Genomic DNA, 21,714 nt, shown 5'->3' with positions numbered 1-21,714 from the left:
ACAGTGGAAGGGAGCAGGAGCACCAGGGTGTGCTCCCAAACTGATAAGCTCCATTATGCAGATGAGGATCGTGGCTCTAAGTGCTGTTATTTTTAGTTGACGTTGATTCATGTTTGAACTATGGGCTCAGCAACAGACTCAGAACCTGAATACATGTAGCACCTCTTGAATGCTCACTTCCTCGACAAAGGCCAAGATAAGCAACTTGGAAACATTCACTTGAAAACATCCGTGCATACATTAGGTACACACGAGAAAAAAACATCATTGTCTGAGCTGCAGGGAAGTGACTGAGTAAAAGCTCTGCCTCAGCCCTCATTTTCCAAATCACATCCATGTTTCAACTGCCTCCCCCAGAGTGCTTCAGCTGAAGATGGTTATTTCTAGGAGGCAGGAATAATATCTCTGCAGGGTCTCTTGTACTTTACAGCACTTCAGTATGCAGTGGCAAAAGGCAAGGATGGCTTGAAAATTAGTTAGCAATTAACTGCAAAGCTGACACACACATATAGATATATTCTTGGGATTGAACTCCACAGCTTTGCACATTGGAGTTACGTGTACGTTGTGTCAATATAGATGCAACAGATTCCTAATTCCTCCAGACATTGTCCAAACTGGCTGGGGACAGCTCTGGGCCCTCAGCACAGGAGAGACACCGAGGGGCTGGAGCGTGTCCAGGGCAGGGAAGGGAGCTGGGAAGGGGCTGGAGCCCCAGGAGAGGCTGAGGGAGCTGGGAAGGGGCTGAGCCTGGAGCAAAGGAGGCTCAGGGGGGCCCGGGGCCCTTGTGGCTCTGCACAACTTCCTGAAAGGTGCCATCAAAGCCAGAGTGGGTAGGGCAGCTCCCACCCATCCAGACTTGCCCACAGAGTGTCATTAAAGACCTAAGGATTAAAGCTTTCTCCTTTACTTAGCTGCTGAAGTGCCTCTGAGTTGCCAGAGCTATTGTGTAACTATATCTTCAGTCTGATCTTAATATGAGTTTGTTGAGCTTTAGAATAGCTTCCCCTGAAAACCTCAGACTTAAGTGGGAAGACCTGAGGAACAGGGAGACTCCCAGGAGAGAGGCACATGGACAGAGGGCACAAAGACTCACAAGGCCATTCCTATAGGAGGGAAACATGTGCTGCTCCTCATCACTACCTCTGCAAAGGAAGGATGCTATTTGCATGTACAAATTGATGCATGACAATACATACATACATGCATACCTATATATATACAAACATCCCATCCCAAGATCAATGTCACCTTTTCTACATGGAAAAGTAACCTGCTCTGGCTAAACTGCTGCTCAGCAAAAGCATTAAAAAAGAAAGAAAAGAAAAAGAAAAAACAAAAAAGGGAAAAAAATTGGGAAAACAGAAAGAAAAAAAAAAGGAAACCGAAGAAAAACAAAAAGACAAAACTCAGTAGGTGTAAATGGTCAATATAGAAGACTCATGTGCCAGGCTGGCTTCCCTTTGTGAGTCTGTCCCAAAACTCAAGTGCTCCAGAGGAAAGGGAAGTCCTTCAAGCAACACTAAGCATCCTTAAAACTAGAAGTACGTGACTGTTTGGTGAGGACTTACAGAGCTTGGCACACACCAAAAACTGCTGGTTTGTAACTTCAAGTGGCAATATAAACATATAATTTTGAATACTGTATATCGTTAGTGCAGAAAATTGAAACTTGATGGGATTTCACTCCAGAAACAGCATTTCTGTAAATTGTGGCCTGACATATCAGTCAATGTGGCACACTCAGCAACTGAGAAAACCTTCATTTTTTCCTAAGCAGTGAGTTGATTTGGTGATGGCTTTGTGTCAAGAAGGGTGTAGCCTCAACATAAGAGCTTTTAATTATCTGCACATCAGAACAAGTTGTCATAGAAACCGCCAAAATTCCAGTGTTCCTCTGCATTCACAGCATCACCACACAGAAAGGACAACCTGAAGGGCTGGATTTGGACCCAACAACTGCTCTGGTGTTACTCAGGCTATTCCTGTACTGTGGCTCAGGACTCGGACTCTAGACTGACCTCTCCTGAAGGAATTCAGCCTGAGTGACTGAAGATGTGCCATCTCAGGGACACAGGGAACTGCAGGAAAGACATTAGTATATGCGGCCAGCCAGAAAATTCCCACTGGGTGTTTTAAAATTACCAGCATATAAATAAATTACCAGCCGTTGCCACTGGCTGTACAGACTCAGTGTGCCTTATCAGAGGATATTTTACTAAAGTTACCGCAAAAGAAATAGTGTTCTCGCTCTCTTATCACAGAGTAGCAACAAAAATAGTTCTGAAGAAAACAGACAGTATTTAAAATACACTTGGCATAACAGAGAAACAAGATTCATCGTGTTTAAAAAACACACACAGCTCCCATTTGCTTACTTACCCACTTACACAGATTTCTTTATTGTAGTATTTAAACATCACACAGCCATTAAAGGATTTTAGCCTCACAAAACCTGTCAAGTTGGTAAATCCCTCAAGAGATTTGAGAGGTTCTCAGAAAGGAATGGAGGGGACTGCTCAGGATTATACAGAAAGCTCATCATCATGCTGACCAGACTTACAGGTCCTGAACTGATTTTCCCTAGGTTGGGTAATTCTTAACTAAAGCCCTCTAAATTTATTTTTATAGCATTTAACATAGTACAAGACAAAGGTGCATGAGAACACTAGAGACAGAAAAAGAAATTAATCAAAAGAGAGAATTACCAGTGTTTGGTTACAGTATAACTAAACAACAGATGGAGAGAGGAGCCTGCATCTTCAGGATACATTGAAGAAAACCTTAGCTTCAGCAAATTTTAATTCCTCCACACACTTCAATTTAATAACTAATCACAAAAACTCACCCAAACACTTAGCAGAAATTAGGAATTTAAATGAAAACATACACATATGGCAATCGACAGTGTAATCACTTATCAGTCACTACTGAGAGGAGAGATGATTTTTTGAAGTTACAGATATAAAGGGCATGTATGTGTAATTGATAGGAACAGTATACTTTAAGTGATGAGGTCTTGAGCACTTACTCTTAGCCTGTCTTTGGGCAGAGCAACAGCTCCTTGCTTGATGATTTCCAGAACTCGCTCCACTGACAGCTCAGCTCCAGCTTGCTCTAATCGGGAGCTGAAAAAGCTGATCACCTGGAATGAAACATCACAGCACATAAATAAATAGAAGAGATCTTTGGATCAATTTGTACACAAAGCTGTCATCTTCTTTTTTGGCAGCGCTGCACTTCTTAAAGAATAATCACATCATTGCCTGTGTCACAGCCAGGGAGACTTTGTTAATGTCAAATTAGCACAACTCTCAGCTTCCTCTTGCAGTCATTTTTAAACAGACAGATGATTTTACAATATAACACACACAGCTGAATTAATAAATTTACATTTTCAAGTACTGTGCACTGACATATGCATATATTTCTTTCTGTCCATTCTGCCCATCAGGCTTTTGAGTTCTTCCAGTCTTTCTATGATCTGAGCTACGTTGTAAGGTATTAAAGTAAAACCATTATTGTTACACTGTTAAGTATCTCAATATGAGAGACTACATTTCCTGGGAACTGTGTAGCACTCAAAGCCACAGCAAGTGGATAATGAGAAGGAGTCCACCAAGCTCCTCTTCCACCCAGTATCCACCCCAAGTGCCACACATACCTTCCACACCCTGGATTCTAGGCCTAAGGAATCCTGCAAATTCCCTGTCATCTTCCAGACATCCCCCTGGTAAAGCCAAGCTCATTTCCCCCATATTTCCCTTCCCACCTCCTTTTCTGTGACCCAGCTGGTCCTTGTTAGCTAGAACTTAGTCAGGTCAGGCTTTAACTTTTATCCCTCTTCAAGCTCAGTGGGTCACAGCAGAAGCAGACATCCCACTGGCAGTTATCCATGTGGGACATCAGAAAACTTCCATTTCTATAGCTCCTTTCATCCAAAAAGAATATACTTTGCAAATCCCATACCTTATCTCAGGGAAACTCCTTAGTCACACAAGGGATCCAGGACTCAAAACACAAAAAAGGTCTGGGGAAAAATTTCAACACCTACTTAGAATCCTCTGGAAGAATTATAAAAATACCAAGAGGTACTTGGTAAAGCCTGTCTACACCAGAGCACCTGGCTACCCCTGGGCTGGAGGCAAGCACAATGCTGATGGCAGGTTCTGTAAAATCCTGTGAGCTTTCAACACCCTCTGTGGAAAAATACTGATGTTCACTTGTATCTGAGTCACAGTCCCAGTCCATCGAGTAATCTTCGATAATTCTCCCAAGCAGAAGTGGGGAAAAGTGTATTATACTACAAAATCTCTGCTGAGCTCTCTTTGTTCTGTAGTGAGACACAGCTGGAGCCAGAAACCATTACCCTAATTATGCCTCCCAGCTCAGCTGCTGTTCATAAAACAAAGACAGCTGATGGCTTGATTACTGTGAGATTCAAATTTGTTGTTCCTGTTTGTGACTTCCCCCACAGAAAGCCCAGCCCTTGTTTTGAGCTGGAAGATTTGCTGGGATCTCTAGAAACTCTTGCACCAAGTGAATGAGGCAGAGGCAGACTAAAGTTGCTGGAAGCTGCTTTTTGGGGTTGTCATGGGCTTGTGGTATTTGGTTTGGTTTTTCTCTCTGTTTTGTTTCTAACAACAGAAGTACACAAACCAGTCAAGAGAAAATTCAGGTTTAATCTTCTGTGCTGTCCCTACGATTATCTCCATACTTGAGCAGAAAGGGAGAATTTCACCGCCTCTGGCAGATGCTGCAGGTAGGCTTTTACATTCTTAGAGATAAGGACCTGGTGGAGCACTGTGATCTCTGATCCTTAGAAAAAGGGAGTAGGAAGATGTGCTGAGTTCATAAGCAAAGGAGCTGGAGGGAGGGACCAGAAACTACAGAGTAAAACAGCAAGAAAGAGCTTGTGCAAAGAGCGTGAGGACCTCAGAGTGAGGCTGACACGGTTTTGGCACAGAGTTTGGGACAAATTGCTGGTGGAGGAGACACGGCTCACAGAGGAACCAGCCAGTTGCCCACAGACTTTGAAAGAAAAAAACATCTTCCTGCATTCAACACTCCTCTGTTGTCAGTAATCACTGGTGAAACCCATCCTTGCCAAGGGCAGGCTCCTGCAGAGAATCCTTCCCAGTGGCACTGCCCTGTTAGCTCAAGTTCTGCTAAACCACAACAAAAGCAGAACTTAATATTTAGCTTTTAACCAAAAGGATAAAATACTATCATAATGCAAACATGTAAAGAAACTGAATGAAGCTCACAGATACTCCCTGAATTCTGACGTTTCCTATTTTGGGAAGTCAAACCCTCCAATCTTAACAAGTTTTTTGAAGACTTAAGTTTTTGTGGTAAAGGTACTAATCTTCTTCAGGTTATATTTCAAAAGAATAAAAGCAAGAAAAGCTTCCAGTATTTTCAGGCTATGTCAGCATTTTAGAGAACTCAGAATGGCTATTTTTGATGTGTAGTTGATGACTAAAATTAAAAATGCCTACTTTAATAATGGTACTTATCTCTAGCAGTTATTTGCCTGAGTACTTCAAACAAAATAGAAATGAAGTACCTCCCTTTTGGACCCTGAGAGCACAATACCCCAGTGAGACAGTGAGGTACCCACAAGTATCCCAATGAAGTAACGAAACAGAAAAGCAAAAAGAGAACTTAACGATTAATTATACAGAGGAGATTCTAAAGAAGGCATTTTCTTATTAGCTCCAGATCAGAAATAAAACCAAAAACATCCAGTATTACGTCACTCATGCCCAAGCTCCCACCGCAATAGCAGAGAGTCTAACACTTTTCCTACTAATCTAGTTTGATATAAAAAAATAAAAGCGCAACATCATAATAAGGAAGAGTAGCCTTTTGCCTTGAAAGAGCTTTAATTATCTTCTACACTTAAGTAACAGAGGTGAATTTAAAATAAAAATGAAAATTAACAGATTTCCACTCCTTGTCCCATTGAAAGTAAAATTAACCAGAAAAATAAGCTGGGTGAAGAGTATTAAAAGAGTTACAGGTTTTAGTACATGTTTTAAAACCAGCTGAGCATATGACTGTATGAATAGAAAAACCCCAAATCTTACAGCAAATAAACAAGGCTGAGAGATTATGTTTTCCTGGTACACTGAAAATTAATTTTCTTCTTAATTACTTGGGCAATTGGTCTAAAAAAGAACTGCAAAGAAGAGTAAGAAGGGACTCCACAAGTTGCTGTGAATTACTCTCTTCCTAGTCATGCTGAGCACTGAAAGGCCTCTCCTTGAAGCAACATAACCCATTCTAAGAGCTCTCTCTCCAGTCTGGCTTCCATATTAGCAGAGATTAAAAGGCACATCTAATCCAGGATCAGACAACCCCTCATCAGGAATATCTGATGCTTGTCCAGATAAAAGGCATGGAGAGCCTTGCCCTGTGCAGAGTATAATCCTGGTTGTACCTTAGTCTATCCTAAGGTACCCAGACCTGTGCTACAATGGGCACAGGGGACCTGGTTTGGCCACCTCCAGCTCAGGCCTTGCCAGGGTTTCTATTAAAATACCATTAATACTTCTATATGAAAACTATGTAGTTTTCTACAGTGATTCCCAAAACTGGTATTAATCATAGACTCATGGAATGCTTTGGCTGGGAAGGGGCCTTAAAGATCATCCAGTGGATATCCCTGCCATGGGCAGGGACACCTTCCTCTATCACAGGATGCTCCCAGCCCCATCCAACCTGGCCTTGGGCACTTTCAGGGACCCAGGGACAGCCACAGCTGCTCTGGGAAACCTGTGCCAGGGCCTCACCACCCCCGCAGTGAGAACTTCTTCCTAGAAATCAATTTTCCATGAGGAACTCATACTTTCTCCTTTTGTTTTCTAAACGGTAAACTTACAAGGCACAGCCAGAGATTAAAAGTACTACAAGATTAGAATGATTCAGAAACATTTTTCATTTAAAGGCAATATTTTAGGTTTTGGAGATTATTTTTGAGATTGTGAGAGAACAACCACAGTGTCTGTTATTTTCACCCAACTATTGTTTTCAATTGGGCTGCAAGGCTGAAGTAACAAAATACTTCCCTTTACAGCATGCCAACAGCAGAGCTATCAAGGGCAAAATGTTTTCTCCACTTGGATTCTATCAGCAGATGCTGAAGTGCTGTGAGGCCTGCGGCTGCCTAATCAACATGACAACTACTCTCCTTCTCCTGCAGATAAAAATAACAGTACAACACGTTGCTGCCTCCTCTGCCTGCAACTGCAAAGGTCAGTTCTGAAAGACAGAAGAAAAAATCACTTGGCAAAAAAATGAGGAAGTTTTGTACCTGTTTTTGTCAATTTTATTTCCCTTTGAAAGTGATTGAAAGAAACACTTTGAGAATTTTATTTCCAGGCATGTTCACCACTGGGAGAGTAATATGATGTATTAATGGCACACCAAATGAAGAAGAAAAGAAGAAAACAAACCTCTCACTGTAAAGTACCACAGGATTAGCACTTCAACTAAGTAGCTTCCATAGGGAAACATAAATCACAGCTACATTTGGTATCCAGTAGTCATAGCTGGAGCCAATGAGAGGCAAAGCCAACCCTTGCTGATTTAAGAAGGGGTGAAACAGCTTCATGTGATTCAATAGCAGGAGAAACACAGGAGGTTAATCAGCAAACCTGAAGTACTGTATTTTTCAGAACCACCTTGAAATGAGGAGCATGTTCAAGGACACATGAGCTTTTCCAGGTATTCTGCTCTCCACTCCTAGAGTGTAGGAGTGAGGAAAAAAAAATCAGGCAAAAAGAGCCCCCCAAAGCAAACAAACAACAACCAACAAAACCCCAACCCAAACCCACCAAAACCTTAGAGTATGTAGCCAGGCTCTGGTAATCAGCAGGATCAAGGTTTTTTGAATTTTAAGGAAAGCCATAAAAACTTAGTTTTTAAGTCCTGAAGGTCTTACAACAGGGGTTGCTATGCCAGAGTGAAGACAACCTGATTGATTTTAAAATCTAGTAGGGAAATGTCTTTGAAGAATTAAATTCCTTGTAGGAAATTGCATCAATTGAATCCTATGCATCACTAAGCCATTGCTCCCAACCTCTTGATGTCTATCAGAGTATTTTGCAAACAAAATTCTAGCAGCTCCTAGTTAGGCCTGTTCCACCACCTGGTATCAGTTGCTCGCTTATAGGAAATATGAGAGCAGTGAAAGCCAAGGAGTTCTCGCCGTGGCCAAGAACCAAACACATCTTTAGGAATGATAAGTGAAGAGTCTTCACCAAATTCCTGACATATCTGAAGCGGCTGACCAAATTACAGACCACCTCTGAAGTGGAGGCATATAGACAGCTCCCAGATGAAATATTTCTGCACAAGGCCAGAAGAGGAACCATAGCATTCCTCTTTGTTCACGATTCAGAAGAGGAATATCCCATTTTAGATAAGCAAGATGCACTATCTCTTACTAAAATGGCTTTCTAAAATAAAAAGTAAAGTAATAGGAAGCAGAAGGTATTTTGATTTCAGTTTCTTCTGTACAGAATTAATGGTTCCCATATGTTCCCAATCAACTGGCAATGGTGATTTTTAGATTATTTATAAAAACACAGAGGCAAATAAGTAGTTTTCAATAAAAAGTGGCCACTATACTGATAACACTTATACATTCACCTATTTTTGCCTCAGTAATGAAGCACACAGACATTATGTGTATCTCCAGAGTAAAATGAATGGTCCAAATCCTGAGAAACAGCCCAAAGCTAATGTGGCCAGGTCTGTACTGACGGTAACCCGGGCAATTCCTGCTCTGATCTGAGCCCTGGTGGGGCTGCAGAGGCATGCCCACATCTACCTGTGCCTGTGCTGGTCTGTGCTCTGCCCCAGGGCCATGGTGCCAAACCCCAGAGGTCTCCAATGCTCAGTTCCCTGAAAACCTACCACAGTGCTTCATTATTCCTAACCTTGGAAAAGTCTTTCCTTATGACCTGTGAACCCACAAGTATGTCAAAGAGATTATTCCACTTCCCTTCAAAGCAGCATTTTATTTGAAAAATACCACATCACTTTAGCAAATCAGCACCTTCAGAGGTTCTGTTTTCTACACTCTTATTTCTACCTGGAATTTCCTTCATGGTGCCAGCTGAGCATGAGCACAGGTGTGCCCAGGTGGGCAATGGCCCCTGGGCTGTCCCAGCCAGGCTGTGACACAGCCCCAGGGCAGGGCCCGTCCCTGTGCCGGCCCTGCTGAGGCAGCTCCAGTGCTGGGGACAGCTCTGGGCCCTCAGCACAAGGGAGACACCGAGGGGCTGGAGCGTGTCCAGGGCAGGGAACGGAGCTGGGAAGGGGCTGGAGCCCCAGGAGAGGCTGAGGGAGCTGGGAAGGGGCTGAGCCTGGAGCAAAGCAGGCTCAGGGTGGATATTGAGGAAAATTCCTCCATGGAAAGGCTTGTCCAGCTCTGGAACAGCTGCCCAGGGCAGTGGTGGAATCCCCAGTCCGGGGAGAGTTTAAAAGCCCTATGGCTGTTGCATTGGGGACATGGGACAGTGGTGGCCTGGGCAGTGCTGGGGAATGGTTGGACTCGATGGTGTTGAAAATTTTTTTCAACCTAAATGGTTCTGAGATTCTGAACCCAGTGTAATCCAGCTAAGAAGCCACCAGCATGATTTGGCTTAGAGGACATCTCTGTGTTATTCTTTGCTTGTATACACACACAGAATTGCAGCAGATGCCTTTTTCTATTTGCACCATCAACTACTCATTATTACATCCCCAGTACACTCTCCAATTAATTCTTCTTCAAATTTTTAGCCTTTTCACCTCTTCCATGCTTCCTTTCGGTTGATGAGTACATTATGTCCAACTGAGTAAAAATAATAAGCATTTAAGTCTTTACATGTCATATCTATTTTATGGATTCTTGACAAGGCAAACTGGCAACTGTTCTGGTGTCCAAAACTCATTACAGACTTTACATGCTCTGTATTTTCATCTGATTTCTGACGCATTAAACATTATCACACTGTCTGTTAGTATTTCTCTATGAAATGCAAATCCGGACTACAGTTTACAGTCAGAGAATCTTTCATCAGCTGGTGGGCAGAATTTGCTGGAACAGAGGGATGTCAGAGTGACACAGTGCATAACAGGCACCTACTGCTCACGGGAATCTCTAGAGCTATCTGATGATTGGAATCATAGAATTCCAGAATGGTGTGGGCTGGAAGGAACCTTCAAAGGCCATCCAGTCCAATCCCAATGCACCTTCTCCTAGACCAGTTGACTGCAAGCCCCATCCAGCCTGGCCTGGAACACTTCCAGGGACAGGCCAGCCACAGCTGCTCTGGGCACCTTGTGCCAGGGCCTGCCCACCCTCCCAGCCAAGAATTCCTTCCCAATATCCCATCTGTCCCTGCCCTTTGGCAGTGGGAAGCCATTGCCCCTTGCCATTATCAAAAATTACACTCCTGGTTCCACAGCAGCATGGGTACAGATAATCCAAACATACTTTGCTGTTTATGACCAGGGAAAGTACCAAGAGAGAGAGCCAGGATGCAGCAGAGCCCCTGCACACACACTTGGGGAGCTTCAGAAAGGTAATTTTTCTTGACCACTCTAGCATTACCAAAAGTCTCAACATTTACCGTTTCTATCTACAATCTACACAATTTGGGCCACAAAATTTCTTTGATCACAACAGCCTGAAAGCCAACACAGCTCCCCAATATACTGGAAGTTGGTGGGTCCATCCTCTTCTGAATAACCAGCCCTGGTCAGAAGAAAAGCCTGGCCAGCTCACTATTCTATCTGAAAACAGTCTGGGATGGATGCTGAAGTAAGAATATAAGAGCATGTCATGAACAGGGAGATCCTCCCCATGAGTACATCCTCCCAGCTTTCAGCAACATACACTTTAGAAGTTTATTGAGCCAAATCTTTTAAGATTTTTTTCTGACTCCTTTCAGAGCACAGCTACATTTCAGACATCCATGGAGTCCCATACAGCTCCCAGCTCCACCACTGCAGAGAAAAGCCTGGTAAGCTCTTGGAAACAGAAACTCATTTTGGTTCTTCTCAGATCCTGCCCACGTGGCTCCCAGACAAGCTCCCTGCAATGTGTACAGTAAAACTGATATGATTTGCCACTGTTTCAAGGGACAGCAAGACCAGTTAGAAAATTCTGGCTGCAGCTCACATGAAAAAGACTGGTTCTGTATGGTGCTGCCAGTACTGTTTATGAAGTGCAGGACGTGACAGGGTAGACAAGGAGTCAGATGAATCTCATCTTTTATTCAGATCTACAAGCCTGACAGCTCTTACCACTTGCCAGATGGTGACAGGTACATTTAAAAAAAATTTTTTTAAAAATTTCTTTTTTTGACGTCCTCGCTTCTCTAACAAAGGAGCTATTTAAAAATTCAACATGCTCCCTTGGAAAGCTTTAAATAGTTTCTGAATGTAACTGGCATTATGCTGTAACCCAATATTAAATAGTTTTGGGGAGGAATTGTTTAAATTGTTGAGGAAAACCTACATTTAACTGTTACAAAGGAAAGGACGTGCTGCTGTCTGTGGGAGGCACAGGGCTGCAAGCAGAAGGATCTGGCCACCATCAGTTATCCTGGATGTGGGCAAGTAACCAGAGAAGGTCCCTATCTCAGTCAGGAATGTAGACAACTGTTATCTTCAGTGCACCATATCCTCTTTACACAACTTGGAGACATCTTGTTCTAATCATCCAGACAGTATCATGCTGCCTGTAGTCTGCAGCTGCTGAAAGTTTGGAGAGTTTTGAGCCTCAAGTTCTCCACTCCCCAAACTCTTGCATGACCAGAAAATGTGAAGAGAGAACAGAAGAGGAAGGAATAGGTACATAGCAGGATTTCAGTTTAACATTTTAAATGATTTTCCTTTATGGGCAATTAGATATCTGTCAATCTCCTGTAATTAAAAGCAAATCAAACCAAAACCTCTAGATTATGAGGCACAATAATATGTTATTCACTGCATTCAGAGACTTAGTACCCTGCTCAGCCCTCCCTTCCAGTATTTTGCACCCAGTGGTCATAGTGTGGCTTCAAACATTGCTCAGCTCTGCAAATATTGACTAGAAGACAGGGAAAAATTTGTAACGCTTTGAATTTTTCTAGCAGAAGCTCAGGCTCTCCATATGAACCTTAAAACTACTCTCAGATGCAGAAATAATTAATAATTGTTTCCCAAAGTCAAGCTCCACAGAGTCACGCTAGTAACAACTTCTTATCCACAGCTATTCTGTTTTCTTCTAAAATGCTTCCCTGTGCAAGAGGAAGGCTGCTTTGAAGAAAACACTTGGCAGGTGGAAACAACACACATTCAGATATAGACAGGGAATAAGACAGCTGAATGTCTGCTCCTCAGTTATTTAAAATTAATTCCCCATAATCATTAATAGGCTGGTGAGAGGAATAAGAGAAAAGAAAAAAGACTGTTTGACAACGAAAATTAGCTTTTGCTCCCCTGAAAGGCAGGTTTCTAACAAGGGGCAGTCAAGAGAAGCTGACATTGTTCTCCCTTTCTGGGGTGAAAGATGTGTCACAGTTTGGGAATTCCTTACCAGAGGCATCTCAAAATCCTTCTGATTCTCCTGAGTTAAAGATGTGGGATAGGGCTGTTAAAGAAATTAGAGGGTTGGAACTAAATGACCTTTAAGGTCCCTTCCAACCCAAACCACCCTGTGTTTCTACACTGCCCAGAAGGCGTGTGCAGGCCCAAAAAACAGACAAGAAAAGTTCAACATTTTAAAACAAACTGGTAAAAAATGATAAATATTTTCCACCTCTCAAGAGTAAGAAGAGCTCAGATAACCAAGTGTAACCATCTCTGAAATCAGGTACCACTCACCAGGTCTATATTTTGCATGATGTCCTGGAAGGAGGGGTGAGTCCGAAACTGCTCGAACAGATCGCGCTTGTAGAGCAGAGCGTACACCAGGTTGGGGTTGTGATGGAGGGAGTTGGTCAGGCAGGAGTTGATGATCTCCAGCATCATCCGGATCACTTCCTCAATCACATTCAGGTCTTGTGCCTTTAAGAAAGGAGTGGAAGGTCAGTGTGCCCTCTCCCATTGTAAAATATTGAGTAATAAAGGCAGTGCAAAGGTAATTATTACCAATAAAGCTATTAGCTGGTAATGTTTCTATGGTGAGCAAATCTGGCATCCATGTGTCTGGAAAGGAATCTGTTTTCTCCAGTAATCACCAAAATTTTAATTGAAATGCATCATACTAGTACTCAGCCTCATAGCTTGATTCTCCCAACAGGAGCCATGACATAAAGCATTACCATATTGTAATCAGTCAGATTCATAAGGGTTAAGTGAACACAGTCTTTTCAACCCTTCCTATTCTAAGTAAAAGCACTTCAGCATATAATTAATTTATTACATTTTCTGTTGAGCCCCTATGCAGGAAGGAGGGATAGGGAAAAGGGAGTAAAAGTAACAGAAATAAAAAACAGTGGGTGAAAAAGCAAAGGCAGGAGAAGAAAAACTGACTGTATCAAACATCACTGCAACTCCAACATCTGTCACTGTTACCAGACTTTTCCTCTTTGACTTTTTTTAAAATTATTTTTTTGGCATTGAAGAACACTTGCAACAAATGAAAAAAAGGAATCTCCTTTTGTAGTGCACTAAGCTTTCACACTAAGATTAACTTGTAGAGCTTTTCATTTTGTCAGTGCATTTGACAACTCAAACCTCCTAAGCTGAACAAGCTGGCATGTGAACTCCTGCCAGCTGCCTGTATTTGCCTCCTTGAGCTCCACATCAGGATATCTCCAATACAGTTATTCTGATTGCAGAGTTGTCTGTCCTACCTTGGAATAGGGTAAGAAAAGGGCTCTTCTACCTTGTTTGTATCATTTAGGTTGTCTCCATCACATCAAAAACTGGACTGTGAGACTTTACATGTCTGGCAAGAATGAGAACCATACTAAACCAGCTTGAGCTTTTCTGCTGGGTATGAACAATGATACTTCCTTTTGCTGACTGCCCACAAAGTTCACTTTCTGAGTTATCACAATGCACTTAAATTCTTCACAAAAAGGCAGTACTTAGAGCATTTTCTTGGGCTGTCATTCAATCTGCACACAGTTATTTTCTACTATTAAGCAGCACTGTAGGAATTGTCATGTGGCACATGTTTGCTCTCTCCAAGACAGAAGAGAACACAGGAATTTTCATTATCCTGTTTAGACTCAAAAAGAGCAAAATTCTTTGCTACCACTTTGCTCTGGCTGATTTCAATGGGAAGCAAGGTGCATTTCTTCCTAGAAGTGTAGCTCACAGAATCCCAGAATGGTTTGGGCTGTAGGAACTTTAAAGCTCAGCCAGATCCACCACAGCTTCACTTGGAAACCTGTGCCAGGGACCCCCACCCTCACAACAAGGATTCCTTTCTAATATCACATCTGTACCCACCCTCTGGCAGTGGGAAGCCTTTCCCTCTTGTCCAATCTCTCTGTCCCTTGTCCCAAATCCCTCTCCTAGATGGCCCTGTAGAAGGCAGCACCATGCCCCTAACCTGCTGCTCCATTTCTTTTGTGACACTGAGGACCATGGAGAAGTGAGATCCAATCATTATTCCCACACTACAGTCTGGTTATCCCCAGCCCTTGTCTTCTACATGTACAAGGGAGATTTAAGTGGAAGTTTTTTGGAGCTCTTGTTTGAAGAGGAATATCTTGTGCATGCATTCCAGTAAAATTCCTTCTTTAGCAATGATACCTGATAGTGAAGGTTGCAGATTTTCTTCTGAATGTAAGTATCTCCTATTTTTAATTACTTTGCCACCTAAATTAGCATTGTAGTGTAGCTAACAATGACGGCAGAAACCCTTACAAAGCTGATTGCTGTCAATGGGATCACATTCTTCTACGACAGAAATAATCTTTACTTTCAAAATGCAGGTGGTTTCTCTGCCTGTAGTTACCTAGCTATTGTGCTGTGAAACAGCATCCCAGGCAGGTGTTGTCAAGGGTATGTTATGGAAAATATTAGACAAAAATAGAAATAACTGCTTCAGCTGGCATCTGAAGAAAAATCCAGACCTAACTCACCTGGGGAATAGTGCTTGCCTATCAGATTTACTGCAGAATATGCTATGTTATGGTATACTTTTAAAAACTCTGAGCACTGGCATACTTCTGCCCCCAGTGCAGCAGGGTGAGCTAGTGACCAAGACACTATCCTAAAATACAGAATAGATGACTTTCACAGAAATATTATGATTCCAAATCAAGTGAGATCTGTCCAGTTACAGAAAGGTAACAAACCACACAAACACTTTTCAAAAACTAAATGTTTTTTTAATAAAAGGTGTGTTCAGCTTAAACCCCAGGCATACAGCTAATTGAAAAAGAAAGTATTGCTAACCGCCTTCCAATAGGTTGGAGACTCTGCTAAAGACACGCTTCAAACAATTAAAAGGTTCAGTGGTTATTACACAGTAACTAAATTTAACATGTTTAAGAGCTAATGGACAGAATCAACCATCTGTATTTCGGCTACTACATTGCAGGTGCAGAATCTGGGACCCCCCCATGAAGAAAAATAGGAGATATAGTGAAGATTTTTACTCACAACTGACTACATGAAAAAGAATTTATAAGAAGAACTATGTCCATAAAAGACAGAGAAGTGGCACTGAATCCCTGTATTGCACATACATCATCAGAACTGTCTGCTCCTATAATTAGAGATTGAATCATTCCTAAGGGTTTAAAAGTTTTCAAAACAAAGGAAAAAACAAGCATAAATCCAAGGACAGCATTTGGATAAGAAAGTGGAGAAATGCTGATAAAATGCCATGTGGTTTGTTGCTCTGCATCATCAGTATCAAGCTACAGACCCACTGCATCCAGACATAGTATTAAGACAGGTATAAATAAAGTTACATTAACATTTTGTTGTTGCAGTTTATCACCTTGTGTATTACTTTCAGAGCAGCTGAACACAGCTGAAATGCTGAATGTGTGTGGCCAAGGCACAGACTAACACATCATCCTCAGCAGAGAGGATGCTTAAATCCTTGTAAGACCAATTTTTTTACTGGATTAGCTGTTATATGAAAATAAAAGTCAAATATTGATTTGTGAAATGTAGACATGCTTCAATCTATTGAACAGTACATTTAAAGAAGAGGAGTTAAAAGTTTCCTATTGCTTACAATTGACAAATTCAGTGTGGCACTCAAATTTAAAATTGCTACAATATTCCTTTACAAAGCAGGGCTTAGATAATGCCTCTGTCAATATCAATGCGTACCAGTACTCCCCCACCTATTTTTTTGCTTATTCCCATAGAAATAATTATAACCATAATTAAAAAGAAAAGTGGAAGCTAAAAGCTCAGTACCAACTCTGTAAGACTGAAATCATGCCTGCAAAGGGGATGGGAATGTAGGCACAGCCTTTGCATTCCTGTGGGTAATTCTAGGTAGTCACTTAATGTCCTTTCTCAGGAGAGAAGTTAAATGTGGTGCTTTTTTGCAAAGATTCTAACTTTTAAAGCAAGAAGACAGATGTTTGGTCATGTTCTAGATGCACAAGGGATAAACCAACCTGTGACAGCTAAAAGACAGCCATGTCTTTTACATACATGCCCAGGTACACGTCTGGGTAATCTTTTGGTAAAAGGAAAAAACAAGTAATCATGCCAGAAAAAAGAGGATGGAAATAAGCTGAGAGGATGCGGGGGAAAACACGATGAATGAGAACATTATCTGGGGAAAAACAATTTGAGTTTGATAAACACTATCAAGGAACACACAAAAGTTCAAAGCCAAGGCAAATGATAGGCAGAGCTGGATGTTCCTGGATCTGACCATCCTGGAATATTGTTGCTTTCTTTACTGCAATACAGTTAATAATTAACATGGTATCCTCCTGGGCAAACATTTCCACAGAATTAAATACTTACATCCTGATGTGTAAAACCACTTGGAAAGCATATGGCTTTTAAATATCAAGAGAAGTCAAGCAGCCTAACCATGAAACCCCAGGCATTTGCTCACAGTTAGTTCCTTACAGACATATTTACCCACCAAAAAACAAATCACTGTCAACAGAGGATGCAAAAACTCAATGTCACATAACACCTCTTTAATTTATGGCGCCTCATCTCCTGGTTCCCATAACGGAACATTCTGAGTGCTCATCCTTTTAATTCAATTTGACATTGAATTTATTTTAATTATTGTGACCATAAAAAACTGATTTTAAAAGTTCTATCATGAATGAATGCAAATCTCCACCCTCTAAATGTTACCAGTTCTGAGGAGATAAAGGGAGGCATGTCTTGTGTAATTCAGCTTAGTGTTGCATAACCATCCCTTGTGGTTTGTACTGTCTAATATAAACAGAGGCAAAATTATTCAGCTTTCTGTTTTCTTTCCTCTGAAGTTAATTTATATAGAAAATAATAGCTGGTTGAAAAATCAGAATTTTGGTGACTTGTGATGCTATGAAATGGCATCCATAAACAAAGGTGGAAATGTGTTTCTCTTCCATGATGAAATTAGCTCCTTGATTAGGCCATTTTTTGACTGGAAGTCAAGCACAGCCCTTTTTCAGTGTGGTCCCCAGGGTATTGCACAGCATGCATGGTGACAGATTTCTTAATGATATTTTGCATTTTTGATCCCTAACCCAGGAAGATATGCAGCACACTCAGTCACAGCTGGCACAGGTTTCCAGAGCAGCTGTGGTTGCTCCATCCATGGATGCGTCCAAGGCCAGGTTGGATGGGGACCCTGGGATAGTGGAAGGTGTTCCTGCCCATGGCAGGGGAGGAACAAGATCAGCTCTAAGGTCCCTTCCAACCCAAACCATTCAGGGATTCTAGTCCATGATTCTAAGAAGCATTAGTGAACAAACTTAAGTCTCGTATAATGTCCACATGACAATTACAAGCTTCAGACTACATATTATTGATATGATCATATATTTCTTTATAGCAAGATGAAATTCACTTAAATACAACGATCTGGTTTTCCTCCTCTTTACCTGGATATACAGCAAACCCCAATCCAAAGCAATGAATAATTGTAAGCCTAAAGAGGTCTACTTTTAAACTTTTTTAAAAATTGGAGATCTAACAGAGCAACTTTTCCTTTGTGGCAAGATCCATGTGAATGGAGTTATGCACCATATGACAATGGGTGCAGACACCCAGGTCACTTGTGTGTACTAAAAAAAGCCTCATTTCTCACTGTGCATTCACATCACAGCAATTTTCCAGCCAAATTATACTTCCAGCTAAATAACTGCTAATTATATGTTAGCAAAATAAGCAGGAAGAAGCTTATCTGCCTAAAAAAAGCAAAACCTGAGCAGGGATTGGTAAGGGAGTATGCTACAACTGCACAATGTAAATAGGGTAAAAGAAAACAACAAGACAACATATTGTGCTGAAGTCTTAATTCAAAGAAACCTGATGAAATAAAGTGGAAATGTCACATGTAATTGCAAAAGAAATACTTTATGGAAATGCAAGCTGACAAAAAAAACACGTCCTAACACACTTCTGAACTTAACTGCTTATGACAATGAATGGCTTTTAGTGAGTGGGAACTCGCTGCCAGTAATAAAATGCTTTGACATTTGAATTTTCAAAAGTGCAAGCTGTTTTGTGTCAAAGCTTGGTGGCTTTAGCTCAATCTGACCAACACTGCTGGTCCCTCTCCAGCGGAGCCAGGAGTGCACACAGTGTGCAAAAGCTGTGAAGCAGCTACTTAAAACAGCTGGACATGATGTAACAGCTTCCTTCCCAGGAACTCCACAATTCACAGAAGGAAAACCACCTCGGACTCACCACTCTCCCTGCTAGGTCTGAGTGACCCCTTAAGGACATCAGCTCCCTTTGCCTCTCTTTGCAACTCAGAAAATCCCAGGATGGTTTGGGTTGGGAGGAACCTTAAAAGCCATCTTGTTCCACCCTCTCTGCCATGGTCAGGGACAGCTCCCACTGTCCCAGGCTGCTCCAAGCCCCATCCAGCCTGGCCTGGGGCACTGCCAGGGATCCAGGGGCAGCCACAGCTGCTCTGGGCACCCTGGGCCAGGGCCTGCCCACCCTCCCAGCCAGCAATTCCTAATTCCCAATGTGCCAGAATCTGTGCCTGCCCTCTGGCAGTGGGAGCCATTGCCTGGGTGCTGTCCCTGCCTGCCTTGTCCCCAGGGGCTGTGCAGCTCTCCTGGAGCCCCTGGAGGCCATGGAATGTCAGGAAGGTCTGCACCATGTCTGTGTTGCTGCATCCACATTGTGGGACCACCCATCATCTTCAGAGCTGAGGCTGAAGGCCTCATATAGATGTAGGAATAGAGAAAAGGTGAGGGTGGAGGCTGCACAAGCAACTGTAATTATGGCTGTTCTCCATGCTGAGCCCCTGTCCGTGATGACTCACTACAGCTCTTCATCTGTAGTATTTTCAGTGAGATTCAACAATTTGTGAACATAAATTCTAAAAAATTATAGTCATAAACAACTACTTCCTTCATGACGCAGATATGACTATAAAGGCAATTTTGTCAGCAATGAAAAAAAAGAAAACCATACATACCCTGCAGAATTAACAGATATCAAAAGGACTAAGAATGCAAAATTAACCCCAAACAGACAACTTCTGTGATTTTTTTCTACCAGGGAGAAACCAACAGGAAAAATTTGGTAAATTGTTTCAGATCCATAAGCTGCAGCCACACAAAATAGAGCTGAACAGACAGTTTCAGTTCATTTTACATTATTTTTTCTTTTCATCTGGCTTTGTACATACTAAAGAATACTTCAATGAATTATTTTGGACATGCAGTAGTTACTACTTCTGCCTGTAATGCAGCTATTCCAGATTTCAGGGTGGTACCCCTCAATCTTTTGTGAGGAATAGACAATACAGGCTACAGGGAATTTCACCTTGATTACATAATTTATCAGCATCCACAATTGTAATTATATAAATTTCCCTTTCTCTTTATTGAGGAATATCTATAGTTAAATATTTTCAAATAATTTACTTTATTTTTAGTTAGTTTAAGAGAAGCATATGTATCTTGTTTGTATTAGCTTTGGGGAGCTTCCAAGAGAGCTGTCTGAATTTCCTGCACTTTCAGCAGAAAATAAAACCTTCAACAAAATAAACTTGCTCTGCCAAAGGAGTGGAAGAACAGAGAGGAATGAAGGAAGCTTACAAGAAAGCTGTTCTTACCCTCAGTGAGCAAAGCAACTTCAAAGCCAAGCCTTTGGTGACCAGAATCTTATCTTTATCTCTTTTACTAGCAATACTCTTTGGCTGTTCTATGTCAAGCTTAGACAACTTTTGGTAAAGTAGGTACTACGTGAAAAAATGCAGGGCCTATGGAGATTATAACCTCAAGTATTAACCCTGCCATCTCTGATCACTGCTTAGAAATGAAAGCACTGCTGTCACACAGCAGAGCTGTTTGTTGCCAGACACTTGGCTAAATAAACTGTCCATCCTGACATTCCTCCTCTCCTTCCCAAGCAACTGGCAAGCTGAGCGTGCAGGTTTTCAGCCACGCTGAGCCAGCCTGTGTGGGAGCACACTTCCCACAAGGAACACAGCGTTTCCAGCCCATATCCCAATGCCAACACCCACCACATGCCATAGTGTGTGTCCTGCCCCAGAGGAACAGGCCCAGGAGCAGTCTGCTCCAAAGGAAAATACACTGCAGGACACCTGCCAAGGCAGCAAGCCCAACTGCTTTCCTGCTCCAAAACCCTGCTTTCCCAGCTTGCACTGGCCCAGGAAATACTGAGCCGTTTCTGAGGACACAAATATAACCCAGGGAAGGTGCAGCTGCTTCATTGGTACTTCTTACATGACTTCACCATACTGTGTTTATTATCCAGCTGACCTACAGCTAACCCACTGCTCATCTCCTGCTCACCCCATCACTTTCATCTCTTCTTCCATCCATGCCCTTCCTGTGTTTGAAATTCCAATCCTAAACCACTTCACTTTGAAATATTTTAACTTATCCTCCACTTCCTTCAAAGTCAGGCTCCAGAATCAATCAAAAACTACTATAAAACTGCCCAGATTCCTTCAGTGCTTTACTGATTCTTGGTGATGCCTCAGTCTCACAGCCCTGTGTCCTTTTTACCTGTTTACTGAGGATTTTGCAATTTCCAGAGTCACAGAAACCCAAAATGGTTTGGTTTGGAAGGTTTATTGGCAGGGACACCTTACACTAGATCAGCAAATCAAATCAAATAACCTGATTTTCACCGAACTAGCTTAGAAAAGGCAAATTACTCTGGAAGACATCTACCCAGGGTCAAGCTTCAGAGGCTGGTCTAAGCCCCCAAGAAGCTTCAGCATAAGGGGATCCACCACAACAGCCAAAATACCTGGAAGTCACCAGCTGGGAACTCTAACACTCAAAGACACTATTCCCAAACCACATGCAACAATGACAACAGAATGCAAACAGTATTTAGTAAAACTGAACCCGATCATTGTCTAAGATCGCACAAAACCTGGCAAGCAACTGCTACTAGAAGATGACAACATTTCTACTAAGAAAATTAAAACTGTGAATTTTTATTTAGTCATACCATGCTTGAAATACTAATGAGGTTTTGTTGCTGTTGAAAGGAAATGAAGATTTCTCCATTTCTCCACGAAACTTAGCAGTATTCCCTAGAGGTATGGGAAGATTTTGTTTAGTTTGA

General features: G+C 41.9%; 1 protein-coding gene across 5 annotated transcripts in view; it reads right to left on the bottom strand.

The window, feature by feature from the left end:
* DYM (dymeclin) overlaps positions 1-21,714 on the bottom strand; it is a 209,830-nt gene that overhangs the window by 30,937 nt on the left and 157,179 nt on the right. For all 5 annotated transcript variants that reach the window (XM_063179768.1, XM_063179771.1, XM_063179770.1 and 2 more), the window contains 2 exons: positions 12,868-13,050; positions 3,032-3,145 (listed from right to left, as the gene is read on the bottom strand). In XM_063179768.1, the coding sequence (XP_063035838.1) occupies positions 3,032-3,145; positions 12,868-13,050 (297 nt within the window). The remainder of the gene's footprint in view (positions 1-3,031; positions 3,146-12,867; positions 13,051-21,714) is intronic.

Source organism: Melospiza melodia, chromosome Z (assembly GCF_035770615.1).
Source record: "Melospiza melodia melodia isolate bMelMel2 chromosome Z, bMelMel2.pri, whole genome shotgun sequence".
NCBI lineage: Eukaryota > Metazoa > Chordata > Aves > Passeriformes > Passerellidae > Melospiza > Melospiza melodia.
Note: the sequence above shows the minus strand (reverse complement) of the source record. Positions and strands in the feature narration are given on the sequence as shown.